Source organism: Boleophthalmus pectinirostris, unplaced genomic scaffold, assembly GCF_026225935.1.
Source record: "Boleophthalmus pectinirostris isolate CB_2022bp ecotype Guang Dong unplaced genomic scaffold, ASM2622593v1 HiC_scaffold_3, whole genome shotgun sequence".
NCBI lineage: Eukaryota > Metazoa > Chordata > Actinopteri > Gobiiformes > Gobiidae > Boleophthalmus > Boleophthalmus pectinirostris.
The window spans coordinates 13,855,172-13,877,052 of NW_026571299.1; the positions used below are offsets into that span (position 1 = coordinate 13,855,172).

General features: G+C 37.5%; 3 protein-coding genes across 3 annotated transcripts; all 3 read right to left on the reverse strand.

The window, feature by feature from the left end:
• Positions 1–2,665: 2,665 nt before the first annotated feature.
• LOC110171083 (odorant receptor 131-2-like) lies at positions 2,666–5,219 on the reverse strand. Its single transcript, XM_055160291.1, has 3 exons — positions 5,193–5,219; positions 3,950–4,108; positions 2,666–3,433 (listed from the first exon to the last, which is right to left on the reverse strand). Exons 1-3 carry the CDS (start codon positions 5,217–5,219, stop codon positions 2,666–2,668), a joined length of 954 nt encoding a protein of 317 aa, XP_055016266.1.
• A 2,601-nt stretch (positions 5,220–7,820) lies between these two features.
• On the reverse strand, positions 7,821–10,233 carry LOC110171082 (odorant receptor 131-2-like). Its single transcript, XM_020936766.2, has 2 exons — positions 10,099–10,233; positions 7,821–8,612 (listed from the first exon to the last, which is right to left on the reverse strand). The coding sequence occupies exons 1-2, from the start codon at positions 10,231–10,233 to the stop codon at positions 7,821–7,823; spliced, it is 927 nt and encodes a 308-aa protein (XP_020792425.2).
• Positions 10,234–13,627: 3,394 nt separating this feature from the next.
• LOC110171081 (odorant receptor 131-2-like) lies at positions 13,628–16,265 on the reverse strand. The gene is made up of 2 exons (XM_055160292.1): positions 16,131–16,265; positions 13,628–14,407 (listed from the first exon to the last, which is right to left on the reverse strand). Exons 1-2 carry the CDS (start codon positions 16,263–16,265, stop codon positions 13,628–13,630), a joined length of 915 nt encoding a protein of 304 aa, XP_055016267.1.
• Positions 16,266–21,881: the final 5,616 nt, after the last annotated feature.

A 21,881-nucleotide genomic window follows, 5' to 3' on the forward strand; every position in this document is an offset into this window, starting at 1 on the left:
CTTTGCACTATGTCATTGTTGGTGTGGTCCTAGCTAGTGAAACATAACTTAATTTATTTATTAATTGCGTGAACCTCTGAGTTTTGCGCTAAAAGGTTGGCTACTAATTTGCAACTAACATGATGAAAAGTCTGCTCAAATTTTCATATCTAGACAGATTTCCATCAAACCAGGGTTGCCAACTGTCCTGAATTGCCTGGGACATCCTGAATTTTGGATGATTTGATTTGTCACGGACGGGACAGCTCCAGTCCCGTATTTCAATCACAGTCTCAAGGTCTGTTCAGACTGCAGCGTCAAAAAACGTTGTTGCCCTGGAAATAAATGCCATTTTCCGGGAACGATGGACCAGGCTGAGAGAGACTTTAGTGCAGCAGTTTTCAATAGGTGAGGCTCGCCTCCTCGGGAAGCTCCAAATAGCCACTGGGAAGGCGCGACACACACGGACTAAACCAGGACTGATTCCAGGACCAAAGTAGGACTAAAGCAGATCTGAATCTGGACTGAGTGTCATTTAGCTGTTTCAGTTTATATGAACTGCCTTTGAATATGAATGTACATAAATTTTTTGTTCAAAGTTTAAAAAAATATATATTTTCAATTCTTCATACAGTAAACATATAAAGCATTTGTGTTTCTCACTCCCATGTGTATAAATAAATAATAATAAATGTAAACAGTGCAAAAAGCACTAAGGGGGGGAGTCCAGGTGTTCTTTGGGGCTGCATGCTCTGTGAACCTCATTTTCCTCTAATAGTTTTGTAGTTTTCTTAATGTGTGTGTCATTACAGTTTTTCATTCTAAAGGACAGAACTTTGAACTAGTCAGATTAACGCCCATTTTGCTCTTCATCCTCCAGAAGACAAGAGATACATCAGACTGAGTGGTCCAAGTACACTCGGTCATGTCTCCACTGTTCATGTCCAGACTCTTTGAGGAGGAGGTCCAGCATCTTATATGACCTTAACAAGTGTGTGAGACAAAAGTGAAAACATATCATTTGCTCATAAATTTATCTAAATGTTTTTCAGTCTGTACTGACATTTGATTCATGGTGAAATGTGCCATTTATTTGGTGTCTCTTTTGATAGTAACTATAATTTCATGTACTACAAGAATGTACTATTGTACTGCAGTTAAGCAGTGGTATTCCTCAAGATCATATTTGGCAAAAAATAATTTGTTCATTTTGGATTGTCACTTGGTGACAAAAAAGTAACACAATGAGAGTACACTGACATACAGCTCACTTGTTTATGCAGTGTGTCTGCATGTGTGTGTGTTTGTGTTCACATTATGATGAAGTATTTCCACAAGTTCCTTTGATTGTTTAATATTAATAAACCAGCCTTTCTCAGGAAGGTATAAATGCAATCCCTGGTCAATATAAAATTTCCTTAATGATGATAATAATATTTAATAATGCACATTTCACAGTTTAGATTTTTTTTTTTTTTTTTTTTTTTTTTTTTTTTACTTTAAAGTAATTTAGTCTGTTTTAGCAAAAGTTAAACATACATTTTAGTTTAGCCATAAGATCTGGATGCAAATTATTAGAATAACTTGGTCACAAAATCAGACAGTTTGATGACCTGTGCATAATCTTTTTACTAATCCGTGTGCGTAATCTGCGCGGAGCATGTTAGCATTAGCATTAACATCAGCATCGCATCTCAGTTGCTCGGCGACAGGAGCGGCTCCGGCTCTATGCCTGTCCCATTTTGGCAACGGCCTTACGGTCTGCGAAGGCCAGTTCGAGGGTTGCAGCCTTCGCAGTCGACGAAGGACTCAGCCATCGGAGGCAACAGCCCTCGAATTGGGACATGGCTGTGGATCTATTAAAATAACTACACCTGTCTCATTTCAGCATGGCCTTTGCGGTCCGCGGACACTGCTACTGTGAGCGCCCCCTGCAGGTTTGGAGCACTTCTGTTGTGGTGACTCTTTATGCAGCGTTTTTCTTTTGCAGGTGTTTTCTTAGTTTTCATCATTTTGTGCTTTGCGTTGTTTCTCTATTTGCAACGTATTTGATGATGACACATTTGTCTTCTTGCAGCGTGTTTTTTCATTTGTACCACGTTCTTTGTTTGTACTTCTTTTAAACTTGTGTTTGACCCTGTGAATTTGCATCGTTTCTGTACTTGAAGTTGTTTTCTCTAAATGAGACGCATTGGGCTGTTGCAGTGCGTTTGGCCCCCATCGGCCACCGTACCCCTGAACCTTGTAAAATCATATAAATAAGGATTAGATGTATTAGAATAGATGTACCTGCTAATTTAAGGCCCTCTCTTGTACATGCTCTTATTAAACAGAAACATCTCTCCTGTCCTCCATGAGAACATTTCCTTTCCTTAAAAATCCAATAAGTATATTTTGTGGGAATAAAATCAGACCAATCAAACTACACAAATGTCTTGTCTGCTTTATAGAGTTATGGTTGGGATTAGGGCCTGGACATGAGATTATGGTTGCTATTAGGGCAAGGAGGTTATGGATTAATTATGGATTTTGGGGTATATGCTCCATGAAGTGTAATTCAATTTAATAAAAAATCTGAACCATTATAAGACAAAGCTTTTTTTTTTAAGTTTAATTTCACATGAGCAAATAATCCAACAAACACATCCAACATTGATTATATGAAAGAAGCGTATTATGGCTTGGACTAAATAGCACAAAAAAGATGCTTTTTCAATCTGTGTCTGAACATTTGGTCTCTCAGGCCGTATACAATGGGGCTTACAAGCCTCGGCAAGATTTGGATAAATATGTAAGTCACAAACATGGCATGTATGAAATTTCTGGGGAAAAGGTAAGCAATTAAACTCACTATGAAGTGAAAAACGTAGGTCAGAATGCACAGGAGCAATTGAAAAGCATGAAGCAAGATAGTGTTTTTTGCTTTTTTTGTATCCCTACTTGAGGCCTTTGCAGCTTTAGCCACAATAAAAATGTGGATGTATGTGTAAAAGAGTGTAATCCAAACTCCAACAAGGTAGATTATGTATAACACTTCACGTTTTTTAATGCTGGTTGGGTGTCGGAAAAAGCGATTTCTCTCGCAGTACATTGTTGTCAAAAAAAACTCCCTTGGCTCTGTGGCGATGAGTAAAAAGAGGTCAGGCACAATGCCAATTGAACTCATAACCCAAATCCATGCAATCAATATGTATGCTGTCTTGACATTAAATACTTCAGAATGCCGTAATGGAAAGCATATGGCAATGTAGCACTCTACTGCCATGACTGCCAAGTTAACTGGGGAGTTCAGAGTGGTGTATATGGCAAAACAAAGGATTATACCACATATAGAGGTATTGATTTGGTAGAAAACATAACTACTGACATATAAAGTGATAGATGATGTGAGCTGGATCATATCATTGACCACAAGATGGATGAAGAGGATGTACCGAGGTGTGGCATAAAACATCTGGAAAAGAGAAAATAGGGTATGTTAAAGGAAAATATTTTCTAAGTTATATTGTCTCTTCTACTCAACTCACTGCAACTCAAGATCTAGGTATTAGGGTTATCCAAAGTATTGAAAATCATATACTATTCGATACCAACTATTGTATCGAAACTAGATATTTCAGTTGTTATCAATACTAAAAAAAGTCACATTCACAAGACAGAAATGAACATTTCCTAAATAACTTTAGAATGATCTTGAGCTGTATCAGAACAAGTATCAGACCACAATGACTAGTATACATCCATGGACCAATATAGAACATACCTGAATGACAGATTGCATAGATACAAAGTTGCATGGTAATATTAAAGAAAGAAATACAATTTAATGTTGGAAATCACATTCCACTGTCTAAATTAAGATTATTATTATTATTATTATTATTATTATTATTATTATTATATTTTTATTTGTTGTATTGGAATCAGTATTTAGTATATTGCATGCAATGTAGTGTAATGACAAGATGACCTGGTGCTTTTTGAATACGTGAATGAGCATCCCATTGATGTAGTTTATGATCAGGCCCAAAATGATAACGATCACATTCTTGGCCACTGCGATGGGGTACAAGTCTCGGTAGATCAATGAGACATTCTGTTCTGGAATAGACACATTCATCATGGAGCTCTGAAAGGTCAAAAGTGTGAAAAATAAGATACAAATTGATATTAAAACTAGTATCGAAACTAGATAAAACATTTTGAAGTATCATTACTTCAGTAGTTTTCATAACCAGGACAAAAACAACTTTAGAATAATCTTAAGCTTTATCAGAACTAATTTAAGACTGGCCTGTAAGAATAATTTACATCAAAACGAAATTGCAATAAGCAAATCGCAAAGGATTTTTTAAAAGTACCAGAACTTCCTTCACAAACAACAAAATATCCTATCTTATTCTGCAGAAAAACTCCTACCCCTGTAGTTTAGATCTGCACAAACATGCTGGGAAATATGACTCTTATTAGTCTGTCAGTTCATATTTCTTTTTGTCACATAGGCATGTTTAGAGTGTGAACTTTGAACAGAATCCTATTATCTAAACTGATTATTCTATACATCGGTATGCAAAGGTGGTGTTAGTGATTTAGTACTACCAGCAGCTGTAAATTCAATTATGGGTATGTCTTAATGACCAAATTTATGTTAATATAGAGTAAAGATTTGAAAATTAACATTGTTTACATAATTAAATATTTTATTTCATAGTATCAAAAAAAGAGTAAAACCACCAAAATTTAAGAAAAAAATCTTATATTTCATTCAGGTTTGCAGTGTCCCATCATAATATAACTATTCTTTAGTTACAATGTGACTTCACACACATTATTTTGACATGTGCATATATACAATTACCAAAAAAAAAGACAAATAGGTTTTGTAAATGCACCTTATGAAGCTCTTTTTTTTAATGAAGTGTAGATCCAATCCAATCCACTTTATTTCTATAGCACATTTCACAAACAAACTGTTTCCAAAGTGCTGCACAAATACATAAAAAATAACAACAATAAGATGATAAAGTAAATTACTAAAATAATACTAGTCTTAAAGTAATAAAACTAGTAAAATAATATAAAACCAGTAAAATAAAAATAAAACTATATCATAGAATAGAAATAAATAAACCAATAAATAAATTAAATCAGTAAAACCAATAAAAACACATAAAAATAAATAAAAGACACAGATGTTAATACTCACCGCGTACTTTCTGCTGCACTAGAATCTCAGCCATTTCATCTGGACTTTTATAAAGAGAAGAGAAAAACAACTAAAAAATACTCAAGAGCAAAAGTCACTAGGGGCAGGGGCTGATGTCAGGGGGAGAGTCATCAAAGCAGTTAGAAATATTTTAAAAAGATATCAATAATGTTTGTGTGTTCGTGGTTGATAATGGCTTATGTTGCTGATGCTTGGATTAGTGTTTGTACATTTTGTAGGTTACAATAATGTGGAAAAAAGGGAAAAGCCCTAACCACTACCAAAACAAAAACAACAACAAAAAAAAGAAAAGAAAATTATAACATTAAAAAATAAAAAGCATCTCTGGCATCCTCCATCAACCTAAAACATGCACCATAGGTACAATCCTCCAGCTAAAATACTCATGGCTAGTGTTGTTCCGTCTAGTGTTGTTCAATTTTGGGGGGATTCGATCCGATCCAATACTTGGCCTTTGTGTATTTGCCAGTACCGATACCAGTCCGAGACCACTACTCAGTTTTGTAACATACAAAAGCATAATATAAATCTTCTAAAAAAAAAAAGCAATGTTTTAAGAAAATCTGCAAGAATAAACAAGATTTTGAGGACTTAAGTATTAGTGAAATGTATAATGGGCTTTGCGATAAGTAGTGCTAATTGAAGCAGTTTTACTTTTCTACTTTGTCACTTTCTACAGCACAGCGTGGATAAAACCAAAGATGAGACCTGTGAAAAGATGCTCATCTTCAGAGCACATGACTAATTATGCTGAGTAAACAAAGTCCAAGTTTTAGAGACGAGTCGAGTGCATTTGATTAAAGCCAATGTAAAGCCAAAAGAAATTCTAAAATATTTAAAAGTTAATATCTTTGTCATTCCTTGGTCTATTAATGCGAAATAAAAAGTGACTGAAAAATAAAACACACCTCTGTATGAATATTTCAGCTGTAAGTCCCTATGGAACTGTTTTCTTGCTCCATCTGAGGAGGAGGATGGATAACTCTTTCCATTTTGGACCAAAATAAATGACAATACAGTGCACATAAAGGGACACGTGCATATCGACCGAATACATGTATCAAATCGTGAGACCAGTATTGAATGATTTGATATTATATTGAATATAGTTGCATCCCTATTAGCCACAGATGTCAGCAGCGGCACAGCTGCATCTATGGGTCCTCATTCAGGAAAATAGTGTGGTATTGGATCGGTGATTTGGTCTGAGTATTCGTCGATACCAATACCTGTAAAATGTGTGGTATTAGAGCAGCCAGTACAGACTATTTAATTTGTGTAAAATATGCAGAAGGTAAGCGATTTGTGCATTTGTGGACATAGAATATGTTTTTGCTTTTTTCTTAAGTGGATTTAACTAATATTTTTTGCTGTTGTGACATTTTGACCAGACTCAAATAGTCACCATGATGCTCCACATTTTCCACACACTTTCAGCGCCAGCCATCCCGAGTTGATCATGTTTAGAGTTCAATTCAGAGTGCTCCAACAATGTATAAATATCCATGGTGTCTGTGTTCAATTTAAATATGAATTATTAACATTTTCAAATAGTTACTGAGAAAACATATTTTCAAAATTAAAAGAACAGCTGGCTGAGTGAAATTTGTACCTAATTTTTTCAGAACGTGTGAATAAGGACTATTATTGAAAAAGAAGTAGCTCTACTGTTGTTGCAAAGGTGACTTGAAAGAGAAAGTGCCTCAGAAATATACTGTATATAAAGTGTAGCCTGCAAAGGCCTGAAATTATTGGCTGTCCAGAGAATTATCATATATCTTACCCTATACTTGGATGAAACTTTCACTTTGTGTTGTGGAGGGCTAACTGTTACTGATGGCTCCAATACAGTTTTTTTTTTTTTTTAAACTTTGGTTCCAAAAATGTGGGTAACAATATTTTCACAAAATATCCCTCATTTATGTCCAAAAACAAAAGCTGCCTTGTAGTGTTATGCATTGTCAGGGACATTTTATTATACTCCTTCACTTTCTTCATCATCCTTTTTGTGCACCTCTGAGAATACAGTCACCAAAACTGTTTTGACTAGGCAAAATTTATTTGTTTGTCCAAAAAATAACATAAAACAAACAATAATAAAGCGATGAGAAAACTATTGCTAATAAGGCCACACAGATGCAATAATATTAACAGCTTAAAGTTGGACAGTTTTAGTCTGGAACAGCTTTGGATATCCTACTGCCCATTCTGAACAACATATGGAAATAATATGTAAAATTGACTTTTATGAACTTTAAACCCGTTACAATGGTGTTCCATGATCATAAGGCTACTTACTATATGAGATTTGCATGCTTAATCTGTTTTCACCTATCTCTAATTCCGGTTTACTTCTCTTTAACAGATTGTTCAGACCCCAGATCACACACGTAGGGTTAAAAAATGTCACATAACATAATGTTGATGAAGAAAAATAAAATATCAATAAAATACAAATAAAAAGTTAAAACCATACTCTGGAACATTCTCCATGTAGGTAGATAAGCTTTATGCCAATTACAGTCAAAGAGACAACCAAGAGGAGATGCAAACCCATTCACAATAAGAACATATATTTCAGAGGATTTAAGCGCAATATATGTTTAAGAAGCCATCAAACCTCACCTGATAGATTTTTAACTGTACTTCCAAGCGTACACATTAGATTGGCCTTCATGTGTTTTCTGAAAGTGGTGTCTTTTATGCCATACACAATGGGGCTTAGTGATCTCGGCAGAATCTGCACACTAATGTAAACAGCAAACTGTATATCTGAACTGCTCCTGGGGAATAATCGGATTAGCATCTCCCTCAATGCTGGCGTTGCGTAGATTGTCATGCACATCAGCACCTGAAAACCATGTAAAATAATTGTGTTTCGAGCTTTCTTTATATCTTTACTTGCTGTCTTTGCGCTGAAGAGAATTTTGAAGTACGTGTACACAATAACAAACCAAACAACAAACAAGAGAACTATGTAGGAGAAATCTCGTTTTTTTTCTACAGTTGGACTCGGAAAGACATTAATTCGAAGACAAAACACTTCAGTGTAGAAAAAGTGAATTGGGGAAGATGCCAGTGTAATGAATAGATCAGAAATCCCAGAAATAAAAGTTATGATCCAAATCAAGGCAAGCAGCACATGGGTTCGTTTGACGGTGCAGACTTGAATGTGATGGAGAGGGTGGCAGATAGCGATGTAGCATTCTAGTGCCATGCAGGCCAGGTTGAGTGGGGTGTTTTCTGTTGTGAAGATGATGACGAGCATAAAGACCGTGCACATGGAGACAGGTAGAAGGTAGAATACATAAGAGAAGATAAAAATGAGTGTGGTCAGAATCAGATGGAGCATGTCATTGATGACCATGTGGATGAAAAGGATGTAACGTGATTTGGAGAAAAAAATCTGCAAAAGAAATCACAGAATTATAATGAGTTGGAGAAATGGTTTGTATTGCACTAAACCTGGACTAAACTGGTAATACACGAGCAAGACAAAACCAAGTTTACATCAGGACTGAACTGGGCTCAAGCCTGGAAGGAAAAGTTTATTTATATAGCAAAATTCATACAAAAAGTAATTTAAAGTGCTTTACAGAGTAAGAAAAATATTAAAATCACAATACAGACAAATCAGAACATAAATAATCTACATAAAATTAACATTAAGAAAGAAGAGCGTGGAATGAAAACCTTTCAGTCATATGCTCAGCTAAATAGAACTGTTTTGAGCCTGGATTTAAACAGTCAAAGCAGAGGCCTGTCTCACATCTTCAGGAAAACTGTTCCAGGTTTTAGCTGCATGAATCTCAAACGCTGACTCCCCGTGTTTAGTCCTGACTCTGGGCACCAGCAGGAGGCTGGTCCCTGAGGTCCTCAGAGTACTAGATGGTTCATATTGCACTAACATGTCAGAGATGTACCTAGGTGATAGGCCATGGAGGGACTTGTACATAAGAGGTAATAGATAATGCAATGTTTAAAAACAGAAGTGCTTTATAGTATATGCTCTGAGCAACAGGACCCAGTGCAGAGACCTGAGCACAGGATGCATGAGCTCGTACTTCCTGGCTCAAGTCAGGACCCAAGCTGCAGTGTTTTGGATGTACTGCAGCTGTCTTAAGGTCAATTTACCATCCAGCATCAAATCGTTTGTGTCACGACGCAGATGCTCTGCTCTGCTGACCGATGTGCACCTCCAAAACTTTTCTAACTACGCATTGAAAGGACCCAGATCCATAAATCAAAAAGGATGGTAACAGGGTGACAGCGGCAGTGGGTGTTGAGTTACAATGAGCAGGCCATTACAATAGTCTAACCTGTTGGAGATAAACACATGGATAAGTCTCTCCTTTGATTTTTGCTGTTTTTAGATGGTTAAAAAAAATGCAGATGTTATTGATTTAATGTGGCTGTTAAAGTTCAAATCTGAGTCCATTATTGCCTTTTTCTCGCCTGATTTGATGGTTTTAGCAAGAGACTGGAGGTGACTGCTGACACTGAAAAAAAAAATACTAAAAAAATTAAATAAATAAATACTTTTTTTTTTTTTTTTTAAAGCGTGATGCCCATACCAGCCTCAGTAGGTGGGGGAATAATAAGTAAATTCTAGTAATTTATTTTCAAGTAGCACTTGTGTTCATACTTCATCATACACAACATGATTGAACAAATGTCTCACTGTGACTAACCAAATTGGCATTCTCCAACAATGTTTGCCTCTCAAATAATACTATTGTACTGAAACACAAAGGTTTGCATCTGGTGTTGTGAGTATGTACAAATACTGCATATATATCAATAGTGTTGTAAATATGAATTATTAACATTTTCAAATAGTTACTAAGAAAACATATTTTCAAGTTAAAGGAACAGCTGAGTGAAATGTTTACCTCATTTTTTCGGAACGTGTCAATAAGAACACTGTTGATGAAGTTGATGGTGATGCAGATGAAGATTATGATGCAGTTCTTGGTCACTGCTTTAGTGAAGGAGTCTCTGTACTGTCCTACAAATGTCCTATTCATACCTTCATAAGAAAACAATATATTGTGCAAAGACTGAAAAAAGTCAAGAGCTGGGAACAAAAATTGCATTAAACATAAGCGTATGTACATATCTTTGTGTTTGTAATGTACCTTATACTATACTGTAATGTTGCTCAAAAAATAAATAAAATAATTAAATGATGAACTGCTTAAAAAATCTACTGTATTATTGTTAGACCTACTGTAATAAAATAGAAAATAAAACACTAGTGATATAATAGTCAAAATATGAATCAAGTAAACATTCAGATCATGGCAATAGCAATAAACAATAAAAAATATTCTTCATGTTATGTCTTTTTTTACTCTTGTATAAATGTATCGTCATAAAATGTTAAATAATGAGAATTAACACAGTTTAGAATGTAATACTATTTAAAAGTAATGGTTGTTAAAAACTTACCTTAATTATCACAAACAAACTCAGTTCGAGATATAACTTCACATTTACCTGAATATCTAAACTTGTGATCACAATTCTAGATTATGAATGATTGATTATTGAAGAAAAAAAGAAAAGAAAAAAGATCTCTACTGTTTTTGTAAAGGTGACTTGGACAGAAGAGAATGTGCCTCTGAAATACACCATATATAAAGTATAGCCTCCGAAGGGCTGGGACTGTTGGCTGTCCAGAGAATTATCACATATCTTACACAATACTTAACAATATTTACACAAAATATCCCCCATGTATGTCCAAAACACAAAAGCTGCCATGTAGCCTCATGTACTGTCAGGGACTTTTTAAAGACTCATTCCCTGGGAAAGTTGAATTGTAGTTTGGCGATGTGTGAAGTTGTTGATTCTGTTTAAAAAAATTTTTAAGCCAAAGAAAAGGTGGTGATTATAAAAATTGTGCTGGGAGTGCAATAAAGGATCATATTTTAGAAAATGATGCCTACCTCATGCCTTGCAAAGACCAGCTGTTGGAACAGATGTGGTTAGCCAGATACATTATGGCCCTCAACCATGGTAAGGGATACTGGCAGGTGCCTCTGGACCCCAGCAGCTGACCCTACATTGTTGTCTGTACTCCAGAAGTTTGTAAAAATGCCATTTTTAAACCGTCTAGTGTATTCCAATTCCTGACCTAGTCGTTGGAGAGAAATGAAATTGAGCAGAGGCACTAGGTGGCACCAGCCTGGCTACCTTGCATTACTTTACCTTTCATTTGATTTGCCTATATCAGGGGTGCTCAATACGTCGATCACCAAGGTCATGTGGGTAGATCGCCGTGTCTCGTCTCGGACTCGCGTTTGGACTCGGTCTTGTCTCTCACTCAAGGTCTGACACTCAACAAGTGCGATCATATTTCATTACGGCCGCTGCTGTTGGTAATAAACTTGTAGCGGGGTGCAGGAGCGTGTGGGGCGTCTCATTGCAGCCTGTGCGCTCATTTGAAACGCGCGGAGACTCTACAGCACATCACAAATACACACACTCCCTATGCACGGCTCGTCTGCAACAGCGTGTGCCCTCATGTACCAGCGTGCATCACAGGGCAGGTTAAACTTCCTAAACATCCTACCTGTCCATCTGCCTCACGTCAGCACACCGCCCCTCGCCTTTTCACGCTCTCGCTCCTTCCTGCGTGCAGCGAACACAAGCCCCTTCCACAGTGCGCATTGATTAGAAGAGCAACACGAAACGTGAAGCAAAAACGAGTCTAAATTTGTGTTACAGTGTTGGCACAAAGCAGGCCTACAGCATAGAGCAGATCTACAGAACAGACCTACTGCCACATTTGGCTGAAGTTTTCCTAACAAAAGTGCACAAATGCATCTGTGTTTGTCACGATGTGCGTTTGGTTTGGTAAATGTGCAGAGGCTGGTAAATATCACTGCAAAACCAGAAAAGAATGCAACTCCAGTTTAGAACTTTAAAAATGGGTTTAAAAATCTTACCTACTTCCTTCACTTTTTCCACAGTTTTGTGTAAAGTGCCACAGGAAATTCTCTTAAAGAAGTGGTTCTCATACTGTGGGTGAGGGTCCAAAAAAGGGGCACAGAGTGTTTCAGTGCAGTTTGCTTGGCTTTGTATTAGGTAGATCTTTATGACTTGGTCTTTTTGTAAGTAGCTCGCATGCTGAAAAAGTGTGAGCACCACTGGCCTGTATAATCTAACACAACCTGAGAAACTATGGAGGTGTATGTTAAGGATTCACTGGCAGAAGGTATTATTCAGCCTTCTTCCTCCTCTCTTGATTCAGAATGTTTCTTTGTTGATAAGAAAGATAAAAACACTTCATCCTTGTATTGATTTCCATGGCCTCAACAACATAACTGTTAAAAACAAGTATGTACTGCTTTTGAGCCTATTCAGAGGGCAAAGAACACCTATCACCTGGTTCAGATAAAAGAAAGTGATGAGTGGAGGATGGCTTTAAACACTCCACTAGGGCTAGAGCATTTGGTCATGCCATTTGGATTTACCAGCTGTCTTCCAGGCCTTAATGAACAATGTTTTGAGGGATTTTCTTAACTGTTTTCTATTCCTGCACCTCATTGACATTCAGATCTTACAATGTCGCTGTTCACTAAAGTTTGTTTTAGACTTTGCCAATTTCTACTTCGCTTCATTAGGGATTACAGCAAAGTAGGAGCTTCACTAACCAAACTTACCTCTTCATCCATTCTCAACCACATTCTCAGTTTGTAGTTGAAGTTGATGCTTCAGAGGTTGGAGTTGGAGCAGTGTTCAACTATAGACCAAAAGCTTCATCCCTGTGCTTTTTTCTCTAGGCACCTCACTCCTGCCAAATATAGAACTACTCGCAGTAAAACTGGCATTAGAATGGCGGTACTGGCTGGAAGGAGCGGTGCGATCTTTTGTAGTATGGATTGGCAACAAGAACTTGGCATACATTCGTGAGGCAAAGAGGCAAATTTCAAAGCAAGCTCAATGGGTGTTATATTTTGGCCTTTTTAATTTCACCTTAACCTACTGCCCTGGATCCAACTATCATAAACCTGATGCGTTCTCTCGACTGTACACTGATGACACCCGAAACTATTCTTCTTGTATCCTGTGTGGTAGGTTCTTTGGCAGTCAGATCAAGGTCCAGATCAAGGACTTTCTGAAAAGCTCCATAGTTCCAGAGACCTTTGCTTATAAGTTTTACAGTGGAGAGAGTGAGGGAGCCAGAGAGAGAAAGAGTTGCTTTATTGATACCGAGGTTTGTGGAGCTGCAATCTCACTCACAGTAAAGACATACAGTATGTTTCTGAGGATTTAAGTGCAATAAACAGAAAAAAATCACATCTATTTTTAGCTAAAATGTTATATACTGTGGCTTTAATTCAACTACTGTCTATGTAATAAGTTAGAGGTTTGTGGGTGCTATGAAACATAGTCAAGCTATCAAACCTCACCTCATAGATTTTTAACTGTACTTCCAAGCGTACACATTAGATTGGCCTTCATGTGTTTTCTGAAAGTGGTGTCTTTTATGCCATACACAATGGGGCTTAGTGATCTCGGCAGAATCTGCACACTAATGTAAACAGCAAACTGTATATCTGAACTGCTCCTGGGGAATAATCGGATTAGCATCTCCCTCAATGCTGGCGTTGCGTAGATTGTCATGCACATCAGCACCTGAAAACCATGTAAAATAATTGTGTTTCGAGCTTTCTTTATATCTTTACTTGCTGTCTTTGCGCTGAAGAGAATTTTGAAGTACGTGTACACAATAACAAACCAAACAACAAACAAGAGAACTATGTAGGAGAAATCTCGTTTTTTTTCTACGATTGGACTTGGAAAGACATTAAGACGAAGGCAAACCACTTTAGTGTAGAAAAACTGAATTGGGGAAGATGCCAGTGTAATGAATAGATCAGAAATCCCAGAAATAAAAGTTATGATCCAAATCAAGGCAAGCAGCACATGGGTTCGTTTGACGGTGCAGACTTGAATGTGATGGAGAGGGTGGCAGATAGCGATGTAGCATTCTAGCGCCATGCAGGCCAGGTTGAGTGGGGTGTTTTCTGTTGTGAAGATGATGACGAGCATAAAGACCGTGCACATGGAGACAGGTAGAAGGTAGAATACATAAGAGAAGATAAAAATGAGTGTGGTCAGAATCAGATGGAGCATGTCATTGATGACCATGTGGATGAAAAGGATGTAGCGTGATTTGGAGAAAAAAATCTGCAAAAGAATTAATAAGATTGTAATGAGTAGGAAAAATTATTTGTACCAGTGTGAGAACACTGATCAATCTGATTTATGTTCAGATATATTGCAAAACAAGTACACATGCAAATTAACCAGGGTGGTGGTTTTGATAAATAACTTAATTCTTTTACTATGTGGTTACCTGGACAGAGGAGAATTATGGAAAACTTTGTGCGTTCTTGTTTGGCTGCATTTTTATACACCACATTGGATATAGCCTATTTACTACACCACACTTGGGAATAACACTTTTACTGGACTGAGGACACTGCAGACTGTGGCTGGATGTGGATTTATTATTACACACGCAACTTTAACTTTATGCCATACCACACCTATGGAAAACAAGGTTTTATTTTACTTAACTTTACACTTAATGCACATTCATCATACACAACAAATAGGCTGTAGCACACTGCGTACACTTTTTTTTTTCATTCCTAGTACATGGTCTGGCCATGCTACATGTGGAAGCTCAGAAGCTCCAGAATTCCCTCCCTGAGCTGCAGAGGCTGCACTAGCAGTGAATAATGACAAGCTGCAAGTGGTGGGGTTTAGGTAGTGGCCATTCAGATCAGAGAGCATCAGATGCATTTTAGGTTTAAACTGACTGGATTTCAGCAGTGAAATTGGTATCCCAAACAAGGGACTTTCTGATCGAATAATTGCTGTATCAGTGTTACAGTTATTATGAGTTTATTCTATGTTTGATTTGAACATTTTTAAGGCTGCAACTAATATTGACAATTTATTTATTTATTTTTCTTAATAGATTAAGTAGATATTAACACTGTAAGTCCTGTGAATATGGGAACTAATATTTGACCTAAAGCTAAGGTGATTGTGCCTGAGGGTGTATGTCAGTGCTGGGTATCTATATATGTTAAATACAATCAATCAATGAACCTGCCCAGGGATTGCAGGTGGAAATTAGCACTAGTGCTAGTGGCTAGACACTTCACCCACATTTCCTAGTATGGAAGTGGTGTGAGTGTGAGTGATGGTGGTGGTCCTAGGGTCCGTTGGTGCCAATTGGCTTGGCAGCCGTGCTTCTGTCAGTCTGCCCCAGGGCAGCTGTGGCTACAACAGTAGCTTACCATCACCAGGTATGGAGTGAATGAATAATGCTGAATGTAATGCTCTGTAAAGCATCTTTGTGACAAGAAATGTCTGTGAAATACGCTATATAAATAAAGATTACTTACTTACATATGTCACTGAGGGCAGTTATTCATGACCCTTTTCCAGCTTTTCCACAGCTTTATGCAGACTTATAACTGGTAGACACAGTTGACAATGTACTTTAGATAATGGTTATTCGGTCACTACATTTCAAGATGATTATTTCAATAATCATTTAGTTGCAGTTTACCCTATTAGTTGTCCAATATGTACTGGTAGTGCAATGAAAACTATATAAAACTAAACTATAAAAACTATTTTAAACATAGGTAAGTGGCTCACTGTGACTAAACAAATTGGCATTCTCCAACACTCTTTCTCCTTTGCCTCTGAAATAATACTATTGTCCTGAAACACAAAGGTATGCTTCTTGCGTTGTAAGTACATAAAAATATTGCATAAATATCCATAATGTCTGTGTTCAATTAAAACATGAATTATTAACATTTTCAAATATTTAGTGAGAAAACATGTTTTCAAATTAAAAGAACAGCTAGCTGAGTGAAATTTGTACCTCATTTTTTCGGAATGTGTGAATAAGAATGCCGTTGATGAAGTTGATGGCAATGCAGATGAAGATTATGATGCAATTCTTGATCAGAGCTTTAGTGAAGGAGTCTCTCTGCTTCCCTTCAAATGTCGTATTCATACCTACATAAGAAAACAATATATTGTGCAAAGACCAAAAAAGTCAATAGCTGTAAACAAAAATTGCATTAAATTATGAACTGCTCAAAAAAAAAGACATTTCTGAATCAACTCATTATTCAACTCCAGTGATAGCCAAACTATGAATCAAGTAAACATTCAGATCATGGCCATAGCAATCAACAATAAAATACATTAATGTGAAGTCATTTTTTTTTTACTCTTGAATAAATGTAACATCAAAAAATGTTACAATAAGTTTATAATTAACCAAAGTAATAATATTTTACGGTAATGGTTGTTAAAAACTTACCTTAATCATCACAAACAAACTCAGTTTGAAATCTTTGTGGTTATTATAGTTTATGAATATTTGATTATGGGGAAAAAAAAAAAAAAACACAGAGAAGAAGTAGCTCTACTGTTGTTGCAAAGGTGACTTGAACAGAAGAGAATGTGCCTCTGAAATACACCGTATATATAGTGTAGCCTCCAAAGGGTTGGAAATGTTGGCTGCCCAGGGAATTGTCATATATCTTACGCAATACTTTGAATGAAACTTTCAATTTTTCATTCAGCAACTTTGCGTTGTGGCTAACTGTTACTAATGGCTCCAATATCATTTATTTTTTAATTGTCGTTCCAAAAATGTGACTAACAGTATTTTCACTAAATATCCCCCATGTATGTCCAAAAAGCTGCCATTAGAGCTGCTGGATTATGGAAAAAAATCATTATCACAATTATCGCTTTAGGGTGCACTCACACTAGGACTTTAGATTTGTGCCGTGCTCAAGCACGATTGCTGTGGATTCTATTTCCCGCGCTCACACCATAGTTCTATACCCGAACCGGGCCACAGTCAATGACATCATCACACGCAGTGGCAGCTGGTGGTATAATTTTTTAGGGGGGCACCATGGCCAAAATTATAACTATATATGAAGAATATATGTATTATATATGGGCTATATAGTATTTTAAGCTATGCAACAGAAACAGACATCATGGTCACTACTGTCTGAACTATACCTATCAGAGTAAAACACACAGACAAGCGCAAAGTTTACACAGCTGCACAACCTGATCCACCGCTCACACCCAGCCCCAACAACGTTAGCAAAACTACAATAAGATAAGAGGCTATGGTCACAACATGAACACACGGCATCAGCGCCGCTCCTACAGCGTACGGCAGAACAACCGGAGTAGCTCTATCGCACTCAAATACTCTATTTAACTATAACACTATTTACCTGTGACAAGCCTACCTAACAAGCCTCTTACGTTCTCCAGAGGACTCAAGCAGAGTGTATCCTCTAACTGCTGTCCCACTGGTTCTGTCTCCAAAAGTGTATTGTCCAATATGAAAGGATGAAACTGGTCCAAATCCTAGTCCTGTGAGGTCCGTGACATGAGGTCTGGGAGCCCACTTCCCACTTAAATCTGAAAGTTACACCAGTCCATATTAGCACTAGGGCACCAGGTAAACTTAAGCCCTCTGTGTGCTACGCAGCGGCAGCGGCAGCGACTGCCCTGGGTCCTGGCGGCGGGTCTCTCCTCATGGAGGTCTCTCCTGCGTGGAGGTTTAAGCTAAAGTCGCTAGGGACAAGCTTAAATCTCCACCAATCCGCCATTAGCCAGTGTGCATATCAGAATAAGAGCCGTAGGATTTCACCACAGCCAGATGCACTCATTCCAGCTTAATGCTTCTTTTCTTGTTTGGCAGAAGAGTCCCACTGAAGAGAAGATATTTTACTCCCTAAGACTGTTCCTCTAACACACTTTGACTTGAAGTTGAACTCGCCATAACTGTACAGCATAGCCTAAATAACGACATATATATATATATATATATATATATATATATATATATATATATATATATATATATATATATATGTGTTTCTCACCTTCCACGGTGGTAGGTCTCTCTCACCCTCATTCAGCTCGGGTCCTCTACCAGAGGCCTGGGAGCTTGAGAGTTCTGCGCAGTATCTTTGCTGTTCCCAGTACTGCACTTTTCTGGACTGAGATGTCCATTGTTTTTCCCGGTATCTGTTGAAGCCACTCTTCCAGTTTGGGGGTTACAGCCCCGAGTGCTCCGATCACCACAGGCACCACTGATGCCTTCACTTTCCAGGCTCTCTCCAGCTCTTCCTTGAGCCCCTGGTATTTCTCTAGCTTCTCGTGTTCCTTTTTCCTGATATTACCATCGCTTGGTATTGCGATGTCAACCACCACGGCTCTGCTCTGTTTCTTATCCACCACCACTATGTCTGGTTGGTTCGCCATCACCATTCTGTCAGTCTGTATCTGGAAGTCCCACAGGGACTATATATATATATATATATATATATATATATATATATATATATATATATATATATATATATATATATATATATATATATATATATATATATATATAGTATCTTTCAATCTAGGTCAAGTTAAGGAGTGCGGTTCACTTGCGCCCTCTATTGACCAGCCACCACTGATCACATGGCGCTGTTTGTTTACATGTGGCGCAGCAGAGCTAACGCTTTAGCGGCGCTCCTCTGCTCCTCCTACGCATAGTGTGTAGGGCACTAGCTGGTTGTAGGGGCACCACGTGAATCCTTGCAAAACTATGGTTCTCGCACTCTGGTCCTCATTTTCGCTGGCACATTAATTGTTTCAACTCAGTTATATGAGTTTGGAGATTGTTTGACACACAAATCGAAATTGCTATCAAAATTCAATTAAATGCACAGCCTTAGCCGCCGTGTACTGTCATGTACTGTCATGTACTGTCATGTACTGTCATGTACTGTCAGGGACTTTTAAAAGAACCATCTCCTTGCTGGTCCAACTGTGCATAGTCTTAAAAGCAGGACAGAAGAACTCTGGACCTTTGACTGTTACGTCAAAAACTGGGAAATTAAAAATAGCATATTTTTATGGGGCTTTGAAGGACTGGTCTTACTAAAAAAAAAAGATTCATTAAACCAGGTTGAATAAAGTTGAATAAAGTGGTGAGAGGTGAGAAGATCAGGGAACAATGTTACAACATGGTTCGAAGCTGAAAATAATGGTGAGTGTTTATATGTGAGTGTAATATTTATAGATAAGCCGATTATTTTAGGTTGCTATTTGCATTAGCCACTGTTAGCTTACCTGTACACTTCTGTCTTAGTAGCTATTTCCTTACCTTGTTGGCTCTGCACTCTGGAATAAACTCAGTCAAAAAAATATGTTTATACTTTGTGTTCACAGGTCAGGGACCTTGCCCCCTTTTCTGAGGTGAAAACCATTTTCATATATTCCCTGATGTTGTTGTGTAAACACTGGTTGTCCTGTGAAAAATCTTGAACATAGCCTATATATTTGATTTATTACAACATACTGTGCCGATACAGAGTGCACATTAGTAAAATTGCATAATAGTTTCAGGAAGCCAGTCATTCAATAGTAAAATATAGAAGTATAGAAAAAAATGTGAAGGAGTAAGAAAAGCATTTACCCTAGAATAATACACAACAAACAAATTCATACAGGTTTGCTTAAACAGACACATAAACACAGAACAGTTATTGGCTCAATTCACAATAGATTTCACCAAACATTCTACTCAATATTTTACATGCATAAATTACATATTTTAAGAAAAATCTGAACTCATGGAGTCCATGCTTTGACATTGCTTGTGTGTGTGTTTTCAGTTAAACCCTAATGATGCTCAATGGTAAACATAAAGAACATATTATGCAATACTTTTTTAACTTTATGTTCTTCTCTCATTAAAACAAGATGTCTTGCTCTGGGCCTCAGAATATTTACTTGGGCCCAACCAATATATCGGCTGGCCGATATTATCGGCTGATATGCGCACTTGGAGACATATCGGGAATTGACCTAAATCTAGCCCATATGGGTTGATAGTCCACTTGGGCATTTTATACCTCATGATCAATCTTACACCACCTTTTTGACACTGGGGACCGGTTTTTCCAATGCAGAGTGGCCCGGGGCCCATTAAATATTAACACTGTATAACAGTGGTATTCAACTAAAATTTGAGGAGGTCAGGTTAGAGAAAATCTCCTCAAGCAGAGGTCAAGGACATCATAATGTCTAACTTGCGTTATGACTGTGATATAGAAGTAGTCTAGTTTTATTATTGCCTGAATGTGTGAACAATAGACTTTCAAATCAACGAAGATAAAAGTTTAAAACATTTCAACAAAATGCATTATTAACAGTGAAACTCACAGTAGAAAATTAATTAGAGAAAATAAATAAAATGGCTAAATTCTGCATCTTAAAACAAAGTTCTTAATTTCAGAAAAAAAAAAAAATAGCAGCTTGAGTTTCCCTTTTTTTAGCTTACACATAACAGTCTCAATATTTTTTTTCAACAGATATCTAATAACCTCTTTCCTCTGTCTGTATCTGTCTCTGCATTCAGAGTCACCTTGAAAGCACAGATTTGACTAAGTACTGTCATGATTGGTTTGTATATTCCTTGATCCATTAATACAGTAGTGTAAAGTTTAGAGTCTAAACTGAATTGGCTCTATTCAATTGATTTAACTTATAAAATGATCTGCATTTAGCCTAGTGTGAGAAATGCTACAGTTGGACTAGATCCCAACCCAGAGTCCTGAATCAGTGGGAGCATCTCTGGTTCGGGCCGGGCTCAGGTGAGCTGAAGCGAGGAGTAGTTCTTCCCTGGGAAGTACTAGGTGCCTGGAGGATGGACCAAACAACATATAACGAACCAAACTGGATTCACACTTCTGTCCGGGATGCTTTGCACCACCTCGAAACCAGCCGCAGTCCTCGAGCACGGAGGACAAGAGCAACCCACACAGACCTGTATTCCACAGCACAGAATTACTCAGAACCAGTCCATTGTGCACTGATCTTGCTCGTCCCCGTCTGAAACCAGCACATGGACGAAGGAGCCTCCAGATCTATCTGACCAAATCGCTCAGAGGATGGCACAAGACCAAGGACCGGACCCCCAGCCCCGCCCTGAGGGACTGTGCGCTACAGTGAGTCCATCAATATTTTCTGCAGTGGAATTTTTCTGTGTTTGTGACGCTGTGCTGCTCCTGAACGCACCTCCAGACTCAAGTGACTCATGCGCTTGTTTATACTCTTGCATAGCCATAGATCCATGTGTGCAACATTGAGGCGCTGCTTTAAATGCTCTTGTTTCTGATCCACGATACTGACTATAAATAAAAGTGAACTTCAGAGTGCAATGTGCTGGATTATATTATTTTGACAAACAATAGTTTTGAGTCAAGATTAAAAGGGCACTTATTTGTGAAGACTGGTATTCTGAGAAGAGCCTGTATGAACGCTGAGTGTTGCAAATGTGTCCGTTTTAGAGCTACTTTTGGTTCTTTCTCATTAGTTAGAGATTAGCTGCTGTAGCTACTAAAAGCCTGTTTTCTCTTCCATTGGCCTAGTGTAAAGTGATTATAGTGACTGTACATGTTACTGGACATACAATAATATGTAAATGAGCTGTGAATAGAGATGTGAATGATCAGCATTAATATAATTAATTACCGAGGCACACATGTATTTATTGCTAAAAATAGCGGTAGTTTGCTTAATTTCT